Consider the following 21,702-nt stretch of genomic DNA (forward strand, 5'->3'; position numbering starts at 1 on the left):
TATAGTCTTTCATTCTTCTTTTCCAAAAGAGGGATTTTTATAGACATTTTCTTCACCTGCCCCTTTCTCACCTCCAGCTGAAATAGTGGTTGCAAAGTCTGTTGTTACGGGATGGGGTGCTCCCTGCTGTTGAAAGCTTCCCAAGACCTTGATCCGGCTCTTTGCAGGAGCTGTCATTCCCACGGGATGGCACTCCTGCTCCTACAGGTTTTCATGGGAGGAGCCTGGGAGAACCATTAGTAATCATCAGTTATTTCTCTGCTAGAGCTGGAGCAGGTCCCTTGATGCATGATGAGATCCATTCTCCTGTGAGACAAGCAGACAAAATGCTGAGCAGGTTGCTCTGTAGGATCCTTCTGAAATACAACGCAGTCCAGAAGAAACAGTGCCTGACAATGTTTCTGTTGAAATCAGTGCTTTGTGTTCCCTGACCTTTCCCAGAAATGATAGAAGAGGAATGATGTGACATCTTCCAAATCTTGAAAACGGGGGCGGGGGGGGGCGGGGGGGGGGGGGCGTCCTGTGCAATGCACACCAACACAATTCCCACACACACAAGACTTTTAATCTTTGGTGGGAGCAAACTGTGCAAAGTCAAGCAGTCTCGGACTGTGTGGCTCTAGACTGAGATTCAGAGGAGCACGTGAAGCATTTTGAGTTTAAAAAAAAGGGACCTGGCCTGTAAATCCATTTCTGATTGAATTTAATGGGATTGTTCTTGCCAAAATTAAATTTGCTGCAGGAACTTAAGGTGAGGTGATGTGAGTCAGGGTGGCTTCTGTGACTGCTGCTCTGATTTACTTGAGCTGTGGTTTTCAGCTCACTTGCTGCAGTTTGTGATTGCTTCCAACTGATCATCATCAGTAAGGGGACGGCCCTCTTTTGGCTCCCGTAGCTGAGGAGGGGATTTACCACTTTGTTCAAAATGTTCCTGCTGTGGTGGCTTACTCTGTGTTTATTGTAGGTTTTTGGTGTCCACGTGAACAAATGGAAACTGGATAAGAAGCTAGGGTGTGTGTGCCTTTCCCTTTACGGCATCTTCCTGTGTTTCTCCATCATGACAGAGTTCAATGTTTTCACTTTTGTGAACTTGCCAATGTGCAGAGATCACTAACGCAGGTGGCAGACTGTCAGGAGGAGCTTCCTTTTTACCTGTGCAATACAAGCCACGGCTGGCATCTCCTGGATGCAGTGCACCTCCAAGTCGTGACCTATATCCTGTTCACTGTTCATAGGACCTGTGGCCCCATCTAGGTTTGTCCTCTCCCTGGCCCCCACAGCCCGGAGCAATCCTTCGTCGATGTGAAGAGTTCTTTTCAACATTCGTGTGATTTCCTAGCTCAGTTTTTGAACAGTGTGACTGGGACTCAAGATGAACTGGCTGCTAACTGGCGTTAAGCCAGTCAAAACTAGTCTGCTACAATTCCTTCTTTTTTTAAGTTATTTGATGGAAGACTAATTAATTTATGACTTAAGACTATTGCTACAGTGCAGAAGAGGGTACGTCGTATGGAGGTTGACTTTCAAGGAGAATCATGGGAATTTTTTTTTGGTTGTGGGGGGTGTTTTTTTTGTTTTGTTTGTTTTTAGTTTTTAGTTTTGGGTTTGCAGGTTTTTTTGTTTGTTTGGGGGGTGGGGGTGTTGTTTTTGTTCTTTTTTTTTTTTACTTGCCAGAGATCAACGTCCTCTCTTGCATCTTCTCCTTCTGAGTGCTGGGTCTCAATCCTGTAACAATCCAAAGGCCACAGGGCAGTGTAAAATGGAAATGCAATTCAAGGTACTCAGCATAAGAATGGATAAAAGAAGATTGTCGAGGAAAAAACTGATGACTTTTTACTATAAATAGTTAACCTTGTACAGGTGTGATGAGGAATGCCAGCTAAATGTGGATTCAAAGGGTAAACACCGCTACCATTTTACTATGAATGTTGGAGTTTTATTTATTAGGGCGTTTGTTATTTCCAAGCAATAGTTTGATCGACAGCCCAGGAGGGCTGCCAAGGAGGTGTCCTGGTTTTTAATGATCTGCGTGTGGAAATGGAAGGTCAGAACTTTCTCTCCTTCATCAGATTTTTTGTTTTGGGGGGATTCAATAGTTCATGTCTTATTCGTTCTGAGAAGGACGTAAGTACATGTCAAAACTTTTCTAAATGAGTTGCAGACACTGGTTTCTTTAAGAGGAAAGAGGCATATTTTGCACAGACATAGTTACTGAAGTCATAATTTGCCATTCTTTAAAGAATACACTGGACCTGGCCAGATATTTGTCGTCTTTAGCAGTTGAATTTACCTGATAACAGATCATGTGGATTCATCACCCCTCCTTTGGGAGGGGGGAAGACACAGACAGAGATGGCACATTTTAAAATGTGGAATATCTTCAATGCAGACTCGCTCACAGATCTTAAGTTATTGTGAAAGTTTAGCTATTCATTGTTCCAATATCCCTGCTAGATTTTGTATAATTCTGTATTAATACGCAGGCAGATTCCGCCCCCTGAGAAACACCATCACTGCTTCATTTGTATGTATTGATACTGTGGGTTCTTGCCACTGCAGCTCTTGTATTTACTTTAAGCACTGATCACTTCTGATCCATTTGGTATGTTTTTTCCTCTTGTATATGTTCTACTATGAAATGTATTAAGAGACTACCAGCTAGGTTTTGTCTATGGTACAAACAGTGGCAAATAATAGTAAAGGTACAGCTAACCCTACGTAACAGAAAGAAAGGAAAAAAACCCAAAACACCAAACCCTAAACTATAGCAGGAAATGAAAGAGCTCCAGTTTAAAAGAAAAAAGAAGAGAGCCACGTTCTGTTCACAGATGAAAAGCCAACTTTTATTTCATTTGCACTTTCGGAAGGGATTTTTCCAGTCTGGTTTCCTTTGGGCAAAATGTTGTAAGTGAAAATATTTACACCCTGTGGTTTCCATTCAGCTCAGCACCTGGTTTTCTTTGTTTGTTACACCAAACACGTGGAGGCACTGGCAGCTCTTGCACTGTGCGTGGCAGCGAAGTCCTGTGGAAAAAGCCACGTCCCGTTGGCCTCGCTCGGGGAGCAACGTGTGCCGGTGGATCCCTGGCAAGAAGAAGGAAGGGTCCAGGGACAGGCAGCAGAGAGAGTCGATGACGTGCCTGCATCGCCATTTTTCATCCTGGAAAGCGTTTGTGTTGCTGCTTGTTGAGCCCTGCAGCTGTGGTTTGAGCAGCCTTCTCGTACCTGTGCCCGCAGGACATCCTCTTGCGCTAGGAAGCCCACTGTACCTTCCTGTCGTTGGGTCTTTGTTTCTTTTGTCGTTGTTCTTAATGAGATGAATAATAATAATAACAACCACTAAAATGCCTAAAATACTTCCTTAAGTGAAATGATGTTTGCAACAGTGTGGCACGCGTCACTAAAGCCACCCCACAAACACGCAGCTCTGTTCTCATAGCGAGATGCGGTAGCTCCTAAGCAGAGTGTGTGTCCTTGCTGATAAGTGGAAGGAAAAAAAGGAGAGAAGTTCCATATCAGGGCCTATTATTACTTCTATTTTGAATATTTATACTGCTGCTCCAATGGAGCCAGTTGGATCTATTTCTGCGAAATAGCCATTACCTATCCCATGGCACAAAAACTGCACAAGTATTTTTTAGGAACTTTTCCTACTGGTGTGCATTAAATACTGTAGTAATTGTGTAGTTTTGTGTTGTGTGTAAAACCTGAAATACCTTGCTTTGATACTTGTGTATGTTCCCAGAATGTTCTGCGAGTCGCTTGTTCTAAGCAGAAGCAAAAGGTACCTGGAACTGCCGTTACCTGTGCCACAGGAGAATTGATAAGCATGTCCTAGAGCGATGCTTCCTGCCAGATGCGCTTCTGATTTGCAGCTAAACCGTCAGGTCCAGGCCTGGTTTGGAACAGAGCAGACCGACTGAATGTGCGTAGCGGTGCCGGAGGGAGCGTGCCTCTCACGTGTGGCAGCACAGTCACAGCCTGTGCAAAAGGCCCCAAGGCAAAAAACCGGCAATTTTTGGCATCCTTCCTGTACGCCGGCTCCAAAAGTCGCGTGGACGGTTCTATTCCGATGCCGTGCAGACTCAGAGCTTTACTGGGCCTTGCAGAGCACTGAGTCTCCCAGAGGCTCTCTCCCTCCCAGGGGTTCTCTCCTCCCGAGGTTGGACTCTGGAGGACAGCCAGCACCTGGCTTCAGCGTCCCCATGGGAGGCTCTGCTGTGCCCACAGCTGCCCGAGCTGTGAGCCACCTCCGGCTCAGGAGCCAGCTGGGGGCTGGGGGTGGCTGCTCCAGGGGGAAAGGAGGGAGCTGAGGGGCTCTGAGGCCCGGGGTTGGGGCTGCACGGAGCCACCAGTGAAGCAGTGTTGTGTTGGGCTTTTTTAGCATGACTGTGATTCATTTGCAGTTTTAATCTTCCGAAAGCAAGGATCACCTTCGCATCTGAGGCTGCTCCGGTTTTTGGACCAGTCAACTGTTTTTGTTTCCATTCCTAGCAATTTCAGACGATCTTTAATGACTATTTCAAAGGGAGATTAAAGAGCCTTTTCCTCCGTGGAGACGCTTCACTGCAGTTCTGACTTTGACTTAAGTATGTGATCCTTGGCTGGCTTCAGATCTGCCTGACATGGATGGCCTCCTTTCGAAGGCAGAATGATAGGATAGGGTATGATAACAGATGGTTTTAAGACATGCTAGGAAAACTGCTTTTGTCCTTACCAAGGGTCAATTTTTTACTTGCCTTTTTTCCCCCCCATTTTTCTTTTTATTTTTGTTTTTCATGTGCTGCACTTCTTGATAGACTTTTTCTGTGATAGGAACACCAATCCGAAATGTGTGCATGGGAGATTTTTTACTTGCATAATTTGTTGGTTTTGCTGTGATGTCACTTGCATGCTTAGTTTCCAGCTCTCTGTCCTCAGCAGTGTCACTGAAATCAACTGATTACCTTTGGATTTGTGATGGTGGTGCTCGTGGAGAACGAGGGGCAGGACTGGCATTTTTTCTTGGCGAAACAAATCAGGTAGAATGGCAGTCTAGTTTAGAAAAAACAACATTCAAGGCAGGTGGAGCAACCTAAAGGTAACGTTTAATACCCTGCTGTCAGAACAGGGCTTTTTATATGTCTTTTCCAAATACCCCTATTGATACTTGTGAGTTAGAATGTAAATTGAATATTGTTGAACAACTTTTTAGAAAACCATAGCTTTCTGCTGATTGACAAAGGTTTCTTATATTAAGATTTTTTGGAAACTCTAATCCTTTCAATTAAAATTCACAGAGATGCGATAGTGTGACGTTTACCTGTTTCAAAGTTACACCACTGGAGCTTTAAACTTGTTTAAAAATAAACTTTAAAAATCAATCTCAGTGGACCATGCTTACCTAGATTCAAATCTGCCTTGTACTTACAAAGTTCCACTTGATCAGCAGCCACTGCAAGTCTGTCTGAAGGAGACTTAAATCTGGGTAAGAATGTCCCTTTTAGGTTGGCACAACTTTAACTTTTAAAGCCATGTTTTTAAGGGAATTTAAACAGTTTAAACCCATGGTTTTCAGGAAAGCAATGGAGCTTTGAATATTTTGAAAGACCTCAGCCACTTCAGATTTAAGGAGCTGCAGAGTCTGAGTGTGCTGAATGGATGTACCAAGCCAAGTGCAAGGCTTAGTTTCAGGAAGAGAGTTTTCAGTATTCAGGGACTTGAGTGAAATCTGACCTTTGTGAAACCAGGGGCAGAACCCCAGTGACTGTTGTAGGGTCAGTGATGTGTTTGTAGCAGTGAGTCCCGGAAGGGACGCTGCATTTTTTTGGGTGAGTGACCTTTTTTTTTCTTACCTGAAAAGATAAATGACTATTAATTTAATAAGGCCAAGCACCTTTAAGGGAATTTACATGAATATTCTGTTAGCACTTCCTGGCCTCAAATCTGAAGCACAGTTCCAAAATGCATCTACTTCTGCCCAAACTGCTCGGACTTGTCTGGCTGAATCTGCAGAACCGAGCTTGGTGTGGACAAATCCCTGCCTTTTGGAGAAGTTCACTTTATTCCTGGGAAAGCAATAGGGTAAGAAATGGCAGTCTGTTTCATTGTGCCCTGGGGATGTAAATTGGCTATGAAATCAAGTGTATGCTGGCCTGAAACAGTCTGTCATCACAAGCAAGTTATCCACTTGGGTTTGGGTAGAAGCATCTAATTTCAGGAAGGCTTCTAAAAAAAGCACAGTTTGTTTAAAGCAACATATTTTTAAATGTATTTATGTAGCAAAAATGACTTCATTGTGGTATTTTTTAGATAGGTTTCTGTTTTTCTAATAGACTTGCAGAACAAGTTTGAAACCCTCCACACCAGAACAACCTGACAGAAATCTTGTCAGTGTAATCTTCATCTGCCGGGTTGGATTTGAATGGTGCTAAAAGTCAACGTGATAATTTTACAGCAGCAATGCAACGTAACGTTTTTACTGCCAGCTGAGGAAAAACACACCTCTGGATGCCTGACCCTGTGAGGATGTTTGTAGGTGATTACAGATCTGCTCCACTGTTGAGCATTTGTCGCCGAGGTTTTCCATTGGCGTGCCTGACAAGCAGAGCAAGACCTGGGGTTCCTGGAGGAGAGCAGTGCCTGCTGCTGAACGTTTTGTCCTGTAATGTGAGGAGAGGGCTGCTGGTACACAGGCCCCTTGGCTACTGGTTACTGCTGCCAGTGCTCCTTTTCCATAGCAGGAGCATGTATTTCTCTGAGGACCAAGTCTTACCTTAGCTCTGGTCAGCGTTGCTTTTGGCTGACGAATGCTGGAGCAGGGGAGGCAGCAAGGGCTCCGTTCACTTTCTGTGTGTAGAGGCAGATGTTGGGTGGCAGATGCTGTGTCACAGGAGGACTTTGGATAGAGCCTGTATAAATGTTGGGACGTTCCATGAAATCTTTCCCAAGAGCAGGCATCCCTGTACACCCAGCAGCCACCTGCTTGCTTCCTTATTTTGTCTTGCTCCTTGTGTTGCCAGGATTCAGAATTTTGCTTCCACTTTCTCATAAGCTGCATCCCTCTGACTTTGAAGGCTGAGCCACGTCCTGCCTTCTGTAACACAGAATTAATGCTCTGGGCTAGCAGAAATGGTGTGCAGGCTTTGATCCAGTAAGCTGATGGGAGAAAATGCAAGCAGATCCTTGCTTGGCGTACCAGCCTCCGAGCACCTGACTCCGAAGAGCATGAGCTGCCTGCCTGGGAAGTGCCCCAAGCCACTGGGACAATCAGTCACTGCACAAGTACGTGGGGACGCTTTTCGTGGGATATGTGTGTTTTCAGAGACTCTTTCAAGGGAGTTTTGTACCCTGTGCAAACACATGCTTTGTACAATAAATATAATTGATCTAATTAAGGGATTCTAGATCTGACCTGGGCCTTTTACACTTTGTGAAGCCAGATTATACTATATGGGAGTTTTACTGAGGGACTCAGTTATAAGTTCATATAATTCATAGGCAGGTTTTTAGTGTTATTTTTTTTAAATGTATGAACATAGATTTGTATTCAAACAAAATACAATATTTATACATATATATATACACACTTTACCTAGTAAATTATATGTGTTAACTGTTGTTAAATTGATGCCCTGTGGTAACCAGCTGTTACTGCAAAGGAATAAATTCTTATCATGGCAACTGCTAAGATGCTGTAAATGTATGAGTATTCAAGACAGTCTTATACATACCTATTTATAAACTCAAGCAAAGTTTTTATTTGTTTTAGCAAGGTATTGTGAGTGGTGCATGGCAGTTGCCTGTCTGTAATATATCAGGTCAAAAGCCTAAACAGCTTATCTGTGTGCATTCAGCAATATTTCTAATTATTGTTAGTCATTTGAAATCCCAGTTCTATTGCTGAATGTAAAGTTAGCCTGGGGGGGTGGGGAGGGGGAAGAGCACGCACAAGACATTGAGGAGCTCAGAAAGTTCTGCACTGCAGTATTTATGCATTTTATTTATTTATTTATCAAACACAGAGAGCTGAGCCCCTGGTTCAAGAAAACATTTCCCCATGCTGGCAGAAGATTTAGGAGCCTAATTTCGGTGCCCTCCTAAAGCTAATGCCAAGTTCCCCTGGACCAGGGGCCAAGCAGACTAAGCTATTTAAAGCATAATTCCGTCCTTTTAAGTGGCCACAAGAAGGGGTGAGACCTTCTCAAATGCTTCTTTTAACTTCTTTTAGTAGAGAAGCTGAGAAATGCTGAGAGATCCAAGGATGCTTCTGCAGCTCATCTGTAAGAGTAGAAATATATAAATAATAAATACTCCTTGCACTTTTAATATTTGTAATACCCCTGTCCTGAGGTACTGTTTGCAATAATCAAAATTCACATTTCAAAAGCTGCCCACAAGTAGATTTTTTTTATTACTACTTTGTAGAGGTTTTTTTTTGTTCCCCCTTTTCATTAAGGAAGTAATCTTCCTTTGGCTTGTTTTGCCAGTTCTTTTTAACAATAAGTGATTGGCTCTGGTTAAATGTGAAGATCCCCCTAAACCAGGAGTCATGTGCCAGCAAATGCTTGGGGGTAGCCAACGTTTATTGTCCCAGCTTAATGACAGGGTTGTTCCCATTTACAGCAGGCAAGGACCTCCCACCTTGAAATCCTGCAGTAAAAGCCGTCCCACCACTCACAACCACAATAATCCCCTATTTCCACCGCACTGGTTTGGTTTGGGGGGGTCAGCAGATCTCCAGTGTAGAAGAATATATCACATCATCACTATCAGTGTGGATGACGTAGGGCTTACTGGGGGAAAACACAACAGCACCAATGGAGTCCTTTTACAGACCATGTATTGGCGGGGACTGGAAGTCTTTCTTTTGCTAGCGTTAAAGACATGGGGGAGTTAGAGATCAGGAAAGAAAAAAATGGAAGATAAAGGCAGAATGCACAAAGTACAGCCTCAGTCTTTCATGAAGGTTTGTATAATGTTCAAGTTTTGCATAGAGTGAGCTCCCATATTCTGTCAAGCATAGAGCTCAGCTGAGTTGTTCATTCTTGGTTCTCAGAAACAACCTTTTTCTCTCATGTTTCTCACTGCTGTGTCAGGACCTCTGAGTGTAATGTGCATTTCTGTATCACAGAACTGCTATGTGAAGTCGCTTACGTGAAGTGAGCGGGCACATAGATTGAACCACAACAGGTTTTTGAAAGAAGCCAAAGCAAGATGTTTGTGTAGTAACTTTGTTCTGATGGATTTTTTTTTTTTTAATGGGTGCCAGAAGCAAAGGACACAAAGTGTGATTCTGTAATCATGCAGCACCAGTGGAGGGCAAATGCTAGCGTGAATAGTATGGCATCACAAAAAGCTGTCTGTTGTGTCATTCAGATATTGGCAAGTTTCACGGGTCGCATTTACATGAAGATTTGCCTGGATGCTACTTGATCTTTGCAACCCTTGGCCTTTGATCAGGAAAGGTGAGAAGTACTTAGTCCCTTTCTCAGGGAGAAGGGAGAGAGATGCCTAAGCCAATGTCTCCGGACTCACCCTGGCTGCACAGGCGTGCAAGTAGCAATCTGTGTACCTGAGAGCTCACTGGTGTGCAGTGACCTTCGCAGTGCATTGAAGATTTAGGGGTAAATTTTAGTTAGTGTTCCCTTGAGGAACAGTGTGATTGACTTCACTGTCTCCCCTCGTAAAGCTGAGAATCCCTACTGTGCAGGCAGTATGTGTGTGAGATTACTAACGGAATGTTACCTTCGTCCTTGCGTCGAATCTTTGTTTTCCAGACTGAAACCATACTAGGAAGATGTTTGTTCGTAAGGGTTTGGGGGACTTTGTTTGATTTTTTGCTGTCTGTCAAAGTCTTGTGCAACATGAACCCTCCCGGCAAGGTCTGGCAGTCGTTTGGGTGTTCTCCTTGCTGGTGCATCCATTGGAGCTTCAGCCAGTGGGACATGTGGGAGGGCAGGGGTGGTCCTTCCACTGGTCCCAGACACAGGTGTGTGACAAGCAGCGGAAGGGTCACTCCTGCCGAGCACTCCAGCACGGGCCTGGCAATCGGAATTGAGGCACAGGTGAATCAGGATTCCACAAAACAAAAGGGTGAGCAGACAGACCTGTTAATCCTCAAGCGTGCTGCACAAGTTTTATCCCCTTCGCGTGTTTTAGCCAAGCCCAAACTGTGGCGTGTACGTGGTGCCAAGCCAAAGGCAGCCAAGCTCGGCACCCACGGTCAGCCTGGCATCACCAAGGCATGTGGGGGCAGCCCCAGGCCCAGCACTCTGTCCAGGGGGTGTTTAAATCATTTCAGGGCCCAGCAGTCAGCTGTTCAAGATGTGATAATTTCACAGAGCTACAGTGGACAATTTGGGTTTGTGCTGTTGCTGAAGCCTTAGGCTGCTGAATGTGATCCCTGCTGTGGCTTGCTCTAAAACAGACACCTGAGACCGTGCCAGTCTGAATCGTGGGCGTGGTGGGTTCTCTGCCTTGTGGCACAGTCACAGCATCCAAGCTGCAGGAAACACAGCAATAAAAGTGTCTGATAGGAGCACCTTTGGTTCGAGTGGGGAGCAAACGACACGGGGTCCCTTATCTCTGGGCAATTCTGTGATGCTTCTAATCATAAGGAAGAAGATGTAGGTGGAACTGAGTGCAAATGTACATATAATGTATGTTCATTTACAACCAGCCAGAAAGCAAAATAAGCAGTGGTTTCTAGTAGAATAATTCTACTCAAAATAGCTTTTTATTAAGTCAGCTTAAAAGTGTTAAAATGGTGGAGCCACAGACAAAACATTTGTTACCTTTTGAAATGAGTTGCAATGGTTTTGTCATACTTGTACAAGTGTTATAAGGTCAGCCTTTCTGTATGTTTTACAACTTACTGTAGAGTAGTCTTCTATGCCTAGCTGTTCCACTTGCCTGTGTAAGTTACAAATCTAACAGAAATGAAAGCATGCATTTTTCTCTGTTTGCTGGTAACCTTGAAATTAGAAACTTGTATTTCTGTGTTTTTAATGTGTTATATTATAAACAAAATTCACAGCACTATTGTCTATGGAATATCAAAAAGTTTTATTAGAATGAATTACTTTAAATGTTTTGTCAATTGATTTAATAATGTGTCAGACATCTACACTAAGACAATATAATGTTTATCAATAAAAATATCCTCTCTTTGTACTAACTTAACACTTCAGGGTGTGCTTGGACATAGGAGTAGAGCACCCCTGTGGGTTCCAATCCCAATTATTTATTAATTTTTGGCTTAATTTTGAGAGTACTCCATACCCCTTGTTTGACCTGAGCATTGGATATGGGAGCAAAGAAAGAAGAAAAGAGAGCTTTTTTTTATACTTTGTATTACCTGTGCCACTGCATGTGTGTTTGCTGTGAAACACAGCGGTTCCTTTAGAAGTCATCCAGGACATGTAGGAATCTGTGCAGAAACAAACACTCTGGGAATTTTATTTGTTATTATATGAAGAGTCAAATAATGCTTTTTTACAGCAGCACAGATCTGAAATTACTGGACTGGCGTTAGTTAATCTCTTCTAGCATAGGGAAGTGGGAGCTGACTGTCACTCTCCCAGCTGGAGCAATCCGTGCCTGTGCCTGCTTCAGCCACTGACAGCCGTGGTGGTGAGAGCCAGTCCTCCCTCCGAAGCAGTTCCTGGAGTAAAGTTTTCCGTAATGCTTGGAATAATAATGAGGGGGCGGGCAGCTTCCCTTACAGAGCAAAGCACTTGTGGGCAGGGCTGGTCAGAAGCCCGCGCTTTGAGAGAGGGAAATGCTTGTGCTGCTTTTCTACTCTGCATCAGCTAGGGAGCTGCAGTGTCCCCCCCCCAGCTCAGCCTGCCGGGGTGACAGGATGCTTCTTCCTCCTCCCTCATCCCATGGGACACTTCAGCTGACCCTCCTCCCGCTGTACGTTCCCTGAAGGAAGAGCTTGAGATCCTGGAATGTAATTGGGTCTGGCTGCCTCCCCTTGAGCCCCTTTGACTTGTGTCTTTGTAACAGCCGCTGATGAAAGGATCTGTTCGGTCTGAAGCACCCGCCGTGTCTGCAAGAAGCAGTGCTGTGTCTTAGGCAGGTTGTTTACACATCCACAGCTCATCCCAGGTACAGAAGAGTCCTGCAGTGCAGAAAAGGAACACCTGCTGATCCTACACCTCTGTCCACGAGCACAGTGGGGGGGATGAGGTGCAGCTTTTGATGTTAATGCAGGAAATGTCTTTGATCAGTGCCAGCCCAGCAGTTGTCTTGAAAATATTTTCCACTGGTGGGATTGTTTGCTTTCCATCCCTGTGTGCTTGCAACCCAAAGCATATGTTGGAATCCATACAGATGCTCCATCTCTGTAGGTACTTCCCCATGACTGGTTTTCTGGTTCAAGGATAATCTTGCTTCTCATTGCAATTTGGTGCAGCTCCAGTCAGCTGTTGGACTCTGAAGATACTCTCACTTCCTACCCCCTGCCACGGTGATATGCCAAATATGCATATTTTTTGATTCTGCCTTGTGATTGCTTCACTTTAGAAAATTTTTATGTAGCTTCCAGCCTGGAAAGTTAGAAATTGGTTTTCAGAGATTGGGCAAGTAACTGGCTTTCTAACCACTTTCATTAAAATTAGGAAAATCAGAGTGTGAAGACAAGCCACCATTGCTTTCACTGGAGTGGACATGGATGAATATGTATTCATATTCACATATTCACTTTTGCTTTTGTAGACGCTTGTTTCTGTGTTGCCTTCACAGTTATTCTACAACCATCACAAACCCTGACTATGCAAAGATGTGAATTCTCAGTGCAGAACAAAAAAATTGAAGGATCAGAGCAGAAGTACAAACTGGTTAAAAAGAAACTAAGCCTCCTCTCCCACATGACCATCTTAAATATGCAAAACTAGAGCACAGATCCTGGGTATTTTCCCCTTTGGAGGTCACTTCTAGCTTGCTTTACAGAAGCCTGACTTGTGTCTTTGCCACCCCAGAAGTTACTTGCTTTGAAATAATACTTGCAGAGGAAAGAGATCTGTTCCCTGTAAATTCCAGATAACAATCTCCCTCCAGGCTGTGCCTACTTGATTTTGACCTGTTTATTCCAACAGAAAGAGTGTGTGCATGCTGAGCAGGACGTCGTGGGGCTGCTTGGCATCCCAAAGCAATGGGGTTTTGCACTGCAGGAAGGCTGGGGCATTTCCATACAGCTCTTGTGCACACGTCCCAGCTCCAGGTGAGACTTCCCACCTGAGGCTTCTCCCCATCCTTGCACGGGCATGCTAGGACATGGACATCCTAGACAGGTTAACCACACCCTGGAAAACAAGGGCTTAATCGTTAGAGCTTTTCGTGCCAAAGTAAAATTGCTCTGCTGCCTAAAACTGGGCAGCCGCCGGGTTGCTGCTGGGCTGCACAGCTCCTGAAGTGCAGCTTCCAGTCAGCCTGTGGCGCTGGGAGGTGGATGCACTCGGGGAGTCCCAAGCACGCTGTGCTTGCTGGAACGCTGAAGCAGAGGCAGCGTGTGGCCATGCCTTGGGAGGGCAGTGTGGAGACACGGGACTTGGGATGAGCTGCAGGTATGTTGGTTTTGCGTGGTTTTCCTCCCTGCTGCAATGGTGATCAGCCCTCTGGGCACAGCTGAGCATGTGCCCACTTCCCGTCCAGCTGCCTCGAGCAGGCTGCAGCATTCAGAGAGGAGGAGGAGGCTGATCTTCAGCCTCTGGCTGTGGGGAACAAACAGCGCTCTCTTCACAGTGCCAAGCAAATCGCTAGAGAAGAGGAGTAGCACAGAATAAACAAAAACAATTGAATATACCACAGCCTGGAGAGAGCAGGTGCAGTGAAACCGCTTCAGACTGTGCACACAAGAAGATTTTACAAGTGAGTCTTTAAAGAATAACTGGGGAAAAGTGGCATAATTAATGTATCAGCTGCCGTGCAAATGTCTCAAACAAGTAACATTTTAAAGAGAGAGCTCTGCTTTGTGTGTGAACTTAAATCAACACTTGTCCTGCCTGAAATTCTTTTGTGCTGACTGCAGGGAGAGCTTGGATTTTAGAAGTGTGTTTTCTAATGTTGCAGAGCAATGCCATCTAGGGCATAGAGCCTTACAGTTATTCCTAACAGGAATGCTATCCATCCTTAGTGACAGAGCTTCCTGGATTGAATATTTATAACTGGTTCATCACATCTGCATTAGGCCTGTTGAAATTTGCTCATTTTCAATATCTGCTTCCAGTTTTCTGGACTATGCTCAGTGTCAGGTATTAATGGATTGCTTTGTCTCAACTGGAACATAATGAATTTCTGGATATACCTTATTTCTTCCTTAAATCCTCTTGGCAGCTTTCATCCGTGCAGCACAGCAGGGATTATCGATGGTCTCTCTAATCTTCAGCTACTCAAGGAATCTGCTATGGCTGTGATTAGAGCCACAGTACACTTGGGCAGTAGATTAAAATATTAAATCTAACAGGCCAGATCTTGTCATCCTCACTCAAAGCTACTTACTGTATTGTTGAGGCTCCCTGTTCAAACCAAGCTGCCTGTAGAGTAGTGGTGTGCGTTAGCTGAACACACCCCAACAACCTGGCCCGGTCACAGCTCTGTCCTCACTCCTGGGTGATGCAGCTCTCTCCAGGCTGAAGATGAAGTGCCAAATACAAGGTAACAATCTGCTGGGTTGAGTGGAGGTCTGTGGCAGTAATGACTTACGAACCTGGACTCGTGGTCCAGGTTCATTTTTTTATGTACCATCTCTTCCTCTTGCTTCCTGCTATTTGAACTCATGATGCTTGGCCTTTCTCGAGAATGGTTGTAGTATTCAGTGGCACTTTGGACAAATACTGTTTGCCTCTGCAATGGGTTTTGTTCTGTGTACACGAATTTGCTCCCCAGTAGAGAATAGCAAGTGCTTTAGCTCTCAAACCAATCTCAGGACATTCTTCAAACTCCCAAGGCTGCACACCAGGTTCTAGACCAGCCAGCTTCTCCCTGCCTCTGTGAGAGTTACATTTGCAGCTGATCATCCTCAAGTTACTGGTCTTGTATGACTTTGTTGTTTTTACAGGGTGCTCCAAACCGAAAGCAAAATACTTACTACAACATGAAAGCATACTGGGAAATGTTAGTACTTTCACTAATAAACACAAGAGCTTTCAGTGTAGCTGCAGGAATTCTTTCCCCTCCCTTGGAATAATGGAATTCTTGCTGCTATCTGAGCATAGAGGGGGCCTGATTCTCCTCCAGGTTCGTAGTTCGTTGGTTCCAAGAGGTAATAAAGCAAATGCCTGCTGACACCTCAGAACAGCATTGCCTGTGGGCACTCCAAGTCTGGAGAAGGGTTAGATGTTAAAAGTATTAATTAAGAAGCATAAATTACATGAGTAATTAAATTTTTGCAGGGTCTAGTTAAACAGTGCACTGTTAAAAAAACACGATGCTGAAGTGACAAATAATAGGTTCATCACAGTTCTCCATACTGACCTGTTGTCCCATAAATTGGTATGGTGTATGTCACTCCTCCCTGTAACTGGAGATCTGGAGCACAGATGACTTTATTTAGAAAACTATTTTAAAGCCAGGCTACAAACGCTGTCTTTTTCCCTCTTCAGTGTAAAGATAAAAGGATGAATCACAATCATTGCTTTCCTGCAAGTTAAGACAGCTGTGAGAGAAAGACTGGAAATATCAGCCTGGTTTTTTTGAAGGTGATGAGAGCATGCTGGTTTTTGCCAGGACTCCATCCACCCATAATGAAGGCAGAGGCTGGTTTCCTCAGTAGCTGGTACTTCCAAGTCCAAGCTTGGATCAACTCAGGTCGCTGTGCTTCAGTGGTGGGTGAAAGACAGCAATCAGCGGTGCTGAACTTGGGCGGACAGAGGAAGTCCTTACCCAAACACAGGTCCTACCACTGCTTCTCTCCTACCCACACAGTGCCACCTAAAAAAAGATACGTGCTCAGCAGTGGGATCAGAACATGGCTCTGATCATCCCCAAGTTCCTGAGGATTACTCACAGCTAGTGTCTGGCAGTCATCACCTCCCTTGACAGAGATCTCATCACTACTGCCACATTACTTTGGCTCGGACTGTAGAGAAAGGAATAGCTTTTGGCAGATACACAGCTGGAATGAGCTTTCATTGGCAGCTGGAGGCTCGTTAGTGCGCCTCCCTTCTTGCTCCCTGAGCTAGTGAGGCTGCTGGTGAGGAGATGGATAAGATGCCATAGCCCTCACACCTTCCTTACACGGAGAGGGCAGGACGTGTGTGGTGTTCCTCTGTTGCTCTGACTCTGCAGGGGCTTTCTGAGAAACCTGGGCTTCTGGTGCACACCTTCTTTGGGAGCTGAGATGTCCAAGCCTTCGCACATCCCTGTATGGATGCACATTTTGTGTGAATACTGTTGTCAAAAAAATTCTTGAAATTAAAAGAGAGGGAAGGTAAAAAGTAAGTGCTGCTGAGCTGGAAATGGAGTTATGCGGCTTTTCCACTTACTCATTTCCTGGCTGCTGAGGAGGCTTAGCTGTTGTCGGCTCTCCCATCAGAACTCCACCATGGAGATCCGTATTGATGTGAAGGAGTGCTGGAAAGCTGTTGGCCAGATCTACCTTCATGGGACAGGGCTGAGAGAAAGGGAGGAGGTGGAACAAGGAGAGATTCTGCCTCACTGTGCATTGCAGAGCACGGAACAACTCAGGATCCCAATTCTAGTCCAGCTACAAAAAACTAGTCTTGCAGAAAAACTAGTTGGCTCAGTTCTGTGGGGTTTTGTTCACTGGTTGGTTAGCGGGGGTTTTTGGTGGCTTATTTTCTTTGCATATGTGTAATTATGTTCCCTCTGATCACTGTATGAAAAAGTAATTAGGAAAACTAAACAAAACATCTCGGTCTGTTTTGCTCTTAAGCAGCTTTTGCTGTGCCTCGTGCATGCAGTTTGATTCCCATCTCCCTCCTCCCTTGCTATAAGGAACAGCTGAGTGCAAATCAGAACAAGAAATCCAGCTCGAAGCCGCAAGTATAATACACATAATGCTGCCAAGGGTAAGATTTGGAATGTACTGAAGTAATCACTGTCACATGCTATAAAATGAAACACACATCATGTTTTCAGGTGAGAACAGGTCACTCTGAAGTCATTGGTGGACATCACCTGGCTGCAGAGGCTGGGGTGGGTGCACCTCCACGGCTGGGAGATGGCACAGTTGCTCCTGTGGCGCAGCAGCAATGTGTTCAGCTCACAGGAGAGAGATGCAAGCAACTCCTCTGTCTTTTCCTGTGCTGCAGTTTCTCTTCTCACTCCCGCAGAGCTCACAGCAGTGTGACAGACGTCTAGGGCAGGAGCCAGTGCAAGAGGAGAGTGTCTTGACGCTGGAATCTTGGCTACCGTAAGAGAAGCTAGCCAAAGGAATTAACAGTTTCTGCTCCTTGCTGCAGCTGCCACGGTGTGACAAGAGATAAGCAAGTCTGTATTCCATCCCCGTGGTATCTACTCGGGACACTGGAGATCCATGCTCATAACACGCTTTGTACTCGGGATGTGATTTTTATAGCTAAAGTACACGCTGCCGTGGCCCAGTCACATCCAAATTCCATGGGAAAACTTCCCTCGCCTCTCCATGGCTTATAACACAGCAGAGCAGCAGCTTGGGGAAGACTGTATGCCAGTCTTGTCCAGACTAGTCAGGTGCTCAGGGGCATCCCACCTTGAATCCTTCCGCCTACACGTTGGTCTCTGACCCGCATCCGTATGATGAGAAATACAGCCCAGCTGTTCAGGGCTTGGGAAAAACTGCTGTTCTGCAGGCTTACTGTATGTATAGAAAACCATGCCAAGCCCATCTCGCAGCTGGATTTGAGGGGAGGGGTCTCAGTCAGGGATAAATAAGAAACACAAGCCATGAAACTTGATGCCATATCTCTGATCCTTCAAAGGCTGTACCAGGCAAAGGCTTTTCCAGTGAATTTTTTCCAGTTCTTAGAGCTCAGTTCTGCTCCAGTTTTGCAGGGCTGGCTACGTCCTAACTTGCCTCTTGTTTACTGCCTTTTCTGCTCCTGTTTTCATCTGTGGCTGGCAGTTCACCTCACTGCTCCCAAATGTTTGGGCGGGGAGGCAGGGGCGGGGGGTAGTGGTGTCTTCCCCTCTCTCTGTAAGGGTAGCCAAGGGCTCTGATGGCTCTGCCAAACCAGGCACCGCAAGACTGGACTTCAGTTCCATCTTCTAGGCTCCTGAATAAACACCAGCAGCTCCCATTGGACTGAAAAGTCGGTCACAATACAGCTTGTGATGAATGCATTTTAATGTCTGTACGGTGTTCATGCAGGTGGAGCCATTGCCAGAGGCCCTGGAGACGCCTTGTAGAACTCATCACTGCTGCCACAGCTGGCAAGCAGGATTGCTCCAGCTCACGCCAGCGAAGTCTCACACCTCGGTCAAAAGGCAGCTATAGATTGGGGGGAAGCTGCCGCAACAGGAGCTGCTCAGCGGGACTAAGCCAGGGCTCTTAGGCCCGAGGATAAATGGGAGCTTTCATGGAAGCCATGGATTAATATAAATATCACCTTCTTGGACATGAGACAGCATTCCTTCATCCTGCCTTCTAAAAGCTAGGTAAGAATCCACCTTTCGTTTTAATGGTCTCGATTTTGGAATTGCTTATACCCCCTTTAAGCAGATTTTGCTGCTGCGGCATGTCTTTGAACGTGTTTGTAACCAGGCTTGACACGTCAGCTGCTCCTCACTGTGGTCACTGGCATTCTTAATGGGCACTGCTGGCAGCTGCCAGAATGGAAGGGAAATGTTGCTCTCATTGTTCTGTTACTGAAATAACTTGCACTGAAATACATCCTGGAATGAGCTGTGGAAAATGCACAGCCTAACGGCACCGATGCTGTGAATGATCTTAACCGCTTCGTTGGCCCAAGTCTGCGGAGAACTGCGCCCATCGCACGGGTCCTGGCGACTTGGAGATGTCTGTGAGGCCACCCCGCCCCCCGGGCAGGTGACGGTGCGCTGAGGCCCGGAGCCCGCCCGGCTCCGTGCTCGCGGTGCCCCCGCTGCCCTCACGGGCTCTGCCCGGCCCGGCCCGGCCGGGGGCGGAGCGCGGCCCGCGAGCGGCGCATGCGCAGGCGGCGGCGGCCCCGCGGGCAGCGGCGCGGGGGCAGCGGAGCGGCGGCGCAGAGCCGGCCCCTCCCCGCGCCTCCGCCCGGCCCGGCCGGCCGGGGCGGCTCCGACTGCGCTGCCCGGCGCTGCCGCCGACGCGCGGGAGGCGAGGTGAGGCGAAGCGAGGGAGGGAGGGGCGGGCGGTGGGCGGTGCGGGGGTCGCGGCCGTCCGTGGGGCTCGCGGAGCCCGATCGAAACCGCCCCCGCGAAAGCGCCGCGGGAGCGGGCGGGCCGGGCCCAGCCGAGCCTCGGCGGCCGCCGGTGCCGCGGGGCAGCGTTGTCCCCGCCTCGGTCGCAGCCGGTGCTCTCACCTACGACCCCTTCACCCGCCAAGGGCGACCGGATCGGTTCGGTCCCCGCGGGCCCCGGGCTGGGGACCCTGCTGGTGTCCGTCCCGCCACCTCCCAGTCCCCTCCGGTGCCACGGAGTCGCGACGGGAGCGCGGTGCGGTGCGAGCCCGTAGCGCGGCCGCGGCCCTGGCACTGCTGCGGCAGCGCACGCCGTGGTCCGGAGTCCAGCCCCTGCTCCACGGGGAGCCCTCGGTCCGGGCATCCGCTCCCTTTGCTGGCTGGAACAGGGGCTCCTGGGGCCTAAAAGGCGGGGATGCAGTGTATGTCTTGCTGCATGCTCTTCTGAAGTATTTCCGTGTGCGAATTATGGCAAAAGGTTCTTTTAGATCGCGCAGGTGTGGTTTGGTAGATGTAGAAGAGCAGACGGTGTATTTTCCTCTGTGAACTCGTCTTCTCACCTTTTCGGGGTTCTCACCTCTCATTTGTTTTATTTGCTGATTTCCCAAAGTGTAACTCTTAAGCCCTATTAAGTAAGGAACGTCTTCATGTGCCTTTGCCAGCCCAGCTGAGCTGATGGGGAGTGAGCAGAACAAAATTTCCGCCACGTATTTGCGTGACAGCAGAAGCCGCGGGGCTTAACAGGACAGTGCTGGCCGGAGCCCTTTCCCTCAGAGGATGGCTTGGGGTGACAGCTGAGGGACTGGTCGGGTGAGTGGAGTTGATTGTACCTGCAGAGGTGTGTCTGTGTGTGCTGGGTGGGGGCTGGAAGGCCGATGGGGCCGTGCTCGGAAAGGCAAGGACTCAACAGCCGTGACTCTGCTGCTCCACAGCAGCTGTGTCTTCGATTCAGCTGAGTCTGCGCTCGTTCCACGAGTGATTCTGTGTTTTGTTGTGGTAAAAGTATGCCAGTATAGCCATGGAACCAAGCCCTTGACTTTCCTCAGGGCAGATCTATATTAAGGTTCATTAGTTTTAGCTCTGTTTAGCTCCAAAAATACCAGTTGCTTACTTGGGGCTTGACTATTTAATTAGATCAGCAGGAGGAAGTGGGATGAAGCTATGCTGGCCAGGGGTCTGTTGGCCGCCAGTAGTGCTGGCACAGCTGGATAGGGTGTGTTGGGGGGCTCTTGTGGGTGACTGTGGTAGATCACTCTGTCACCCTGTTGCGCTCCCAGCCAGCTCAGTGTCTCTCACTCCACCTCTAGGAGAATGGTTGTGCTGTCTGTGTGAAACTCTGCTCCAGTGTCCCCTCCTTCCACCATTGATGAGGCATTTGGTGAGTGAACAGCTGGACAGGTGTTCTGGTGTGTGGCTGACAGGACCAGGAGAGGTGGCTCCTGTTGCTCTTGATGTAGAAGAAGACTAGCTCTTCTACTTAGCTATCAGGGCATTCCTGCGTTGTTTTTAAAGCTAGTTCAAGCAGTAGTTACTGAGAGACTGAATGAACAGTAGGGTGACTGAATTTTTTTCAGAAGGGACCTACTGCTTTAAAAAAGAGAAGAACAGTGCTGTTACTGTAGCAGTTAGAGAGCTGCTGTTATGTACGAGAATAATGCGGCTGTCGCATTGCAGCGATAAGTGAGGTAATTCATCTCCCATCGGCAGCAGGGGATTGATGGAGTACTGTATCAAGTAGATACGGACTCAGTTCTTTTCTTAATACCTCACTGAACCCCAGCCACAGTTTATTGGCCCGGTAGGATCACTGAGAGGCTCTGTGTCGGGAGGAGAAAGGGGGTGAACAGCAAAATCGTGCTCTTAGCTTGCAGGCATGGTGACTTCAAACATTAGTGGAGCAACATACAGAAAACTGGTTCTGTGATCAAATGTATTGCAGGCTCTGTGGTTGTGCAGGACTTGCCTATGGCTGTAATAAATACTTGGCATACCATACAGATCTCAAGAGTAAGAGGTTTAAGAGTAAGAGAGTAAGAGGCTTTACGTACCTCTAATGTGCAGTTGGAGGTTTATCGAGATGTGTCTCGAAAAACCCTCTGAAGCTCCTCAATGAAGAGTTGCTGTGGTGAGAATGCTAAGTAGAGTCAAGCATGCCAGTTACCATTTGTTTTGTTTCGGTCACTTATCATTCGATTGGTAATTCCTATCAGGAGAGGGGTTGGAAGTGTAACTGAGTATTTCGTGCCCTGTGTTAAATCGAATCATTGTGTAGCAAAACACAGAGGTGTCGTAGTATGAATTGGATGGATATGAGGGTCTAGTTTTCCAATATATGTCTTAGTTCAGAACACTGAAAATAAATTATTCCTGACACATAAAA

The 21,702-nt window shown here is 46.8% G+C and overlaps 2 protein-coding genes across 7 annotated transcripts in view; both read left to right on the top strand.

The window, feature by feature from the left end:
• Positions 1–11,163, top strand: part of SLC24A3 (solute carrier family 24 member 3) — a 117,628-nt gene extending 106,465 nt beyond the window's left edge. For both annotated transcript variants that reach the window (XM_048298056.1, XM_048298057.1), the window contains exon 17: positions 965–11,163. In XM_048298056.1, the coding sequence (XP_048154013.1) occupies positions 965–1,114 (150 nt within the window). In that variant the 3' untranslated portion in view covers positions 1,115–11,163. The remainder of the gene's footprint in view (positions 1–964) is intronic.
• A 2,187-nt stretch (positions 11,164–13,350) lies between these two features.
• RIN2 (Ras and Rab interactor 2) overlaps positions 13,351–21,702 on the top strand; it is a 68,523-nt gene continuing 60,171 nt past the window's right edge. The window contains exon 1 of one of the 5 annotated variants that reach the window (XM_048298021.1): positions 13,351–18,582. The gene's annotated coding sequence lies outside the window, so the exon portion shown is untranslated. Of the gene's footprint in view, positions 18,583–19,182; positions 19,262–19,962; positions 20,133–21,702 lie in introns of those variants that run through there. The other 4 variants (XM_048298027.1, XM_048298023.1, XM_048298026.1 and 1 more) reach the window with 4 other exon arrangements.

The sequence above is a fragment of the Corvus hawaiiensis genome, chromosome 3, assembly GCF_020740725.1.
Source record: "Corvus hawaiiensis isolate bCorHaw1 chromosome 3, bCorHaw1.pri.cur, whole genome shotgun sequence".
NCBI classification, from domain to species: domain Eukaryota; kingdom Metazoa; phylum Chordata; class Aves; order Passeriformes; family Corvidae; genus Corvus; species Corvus hawaiiensis.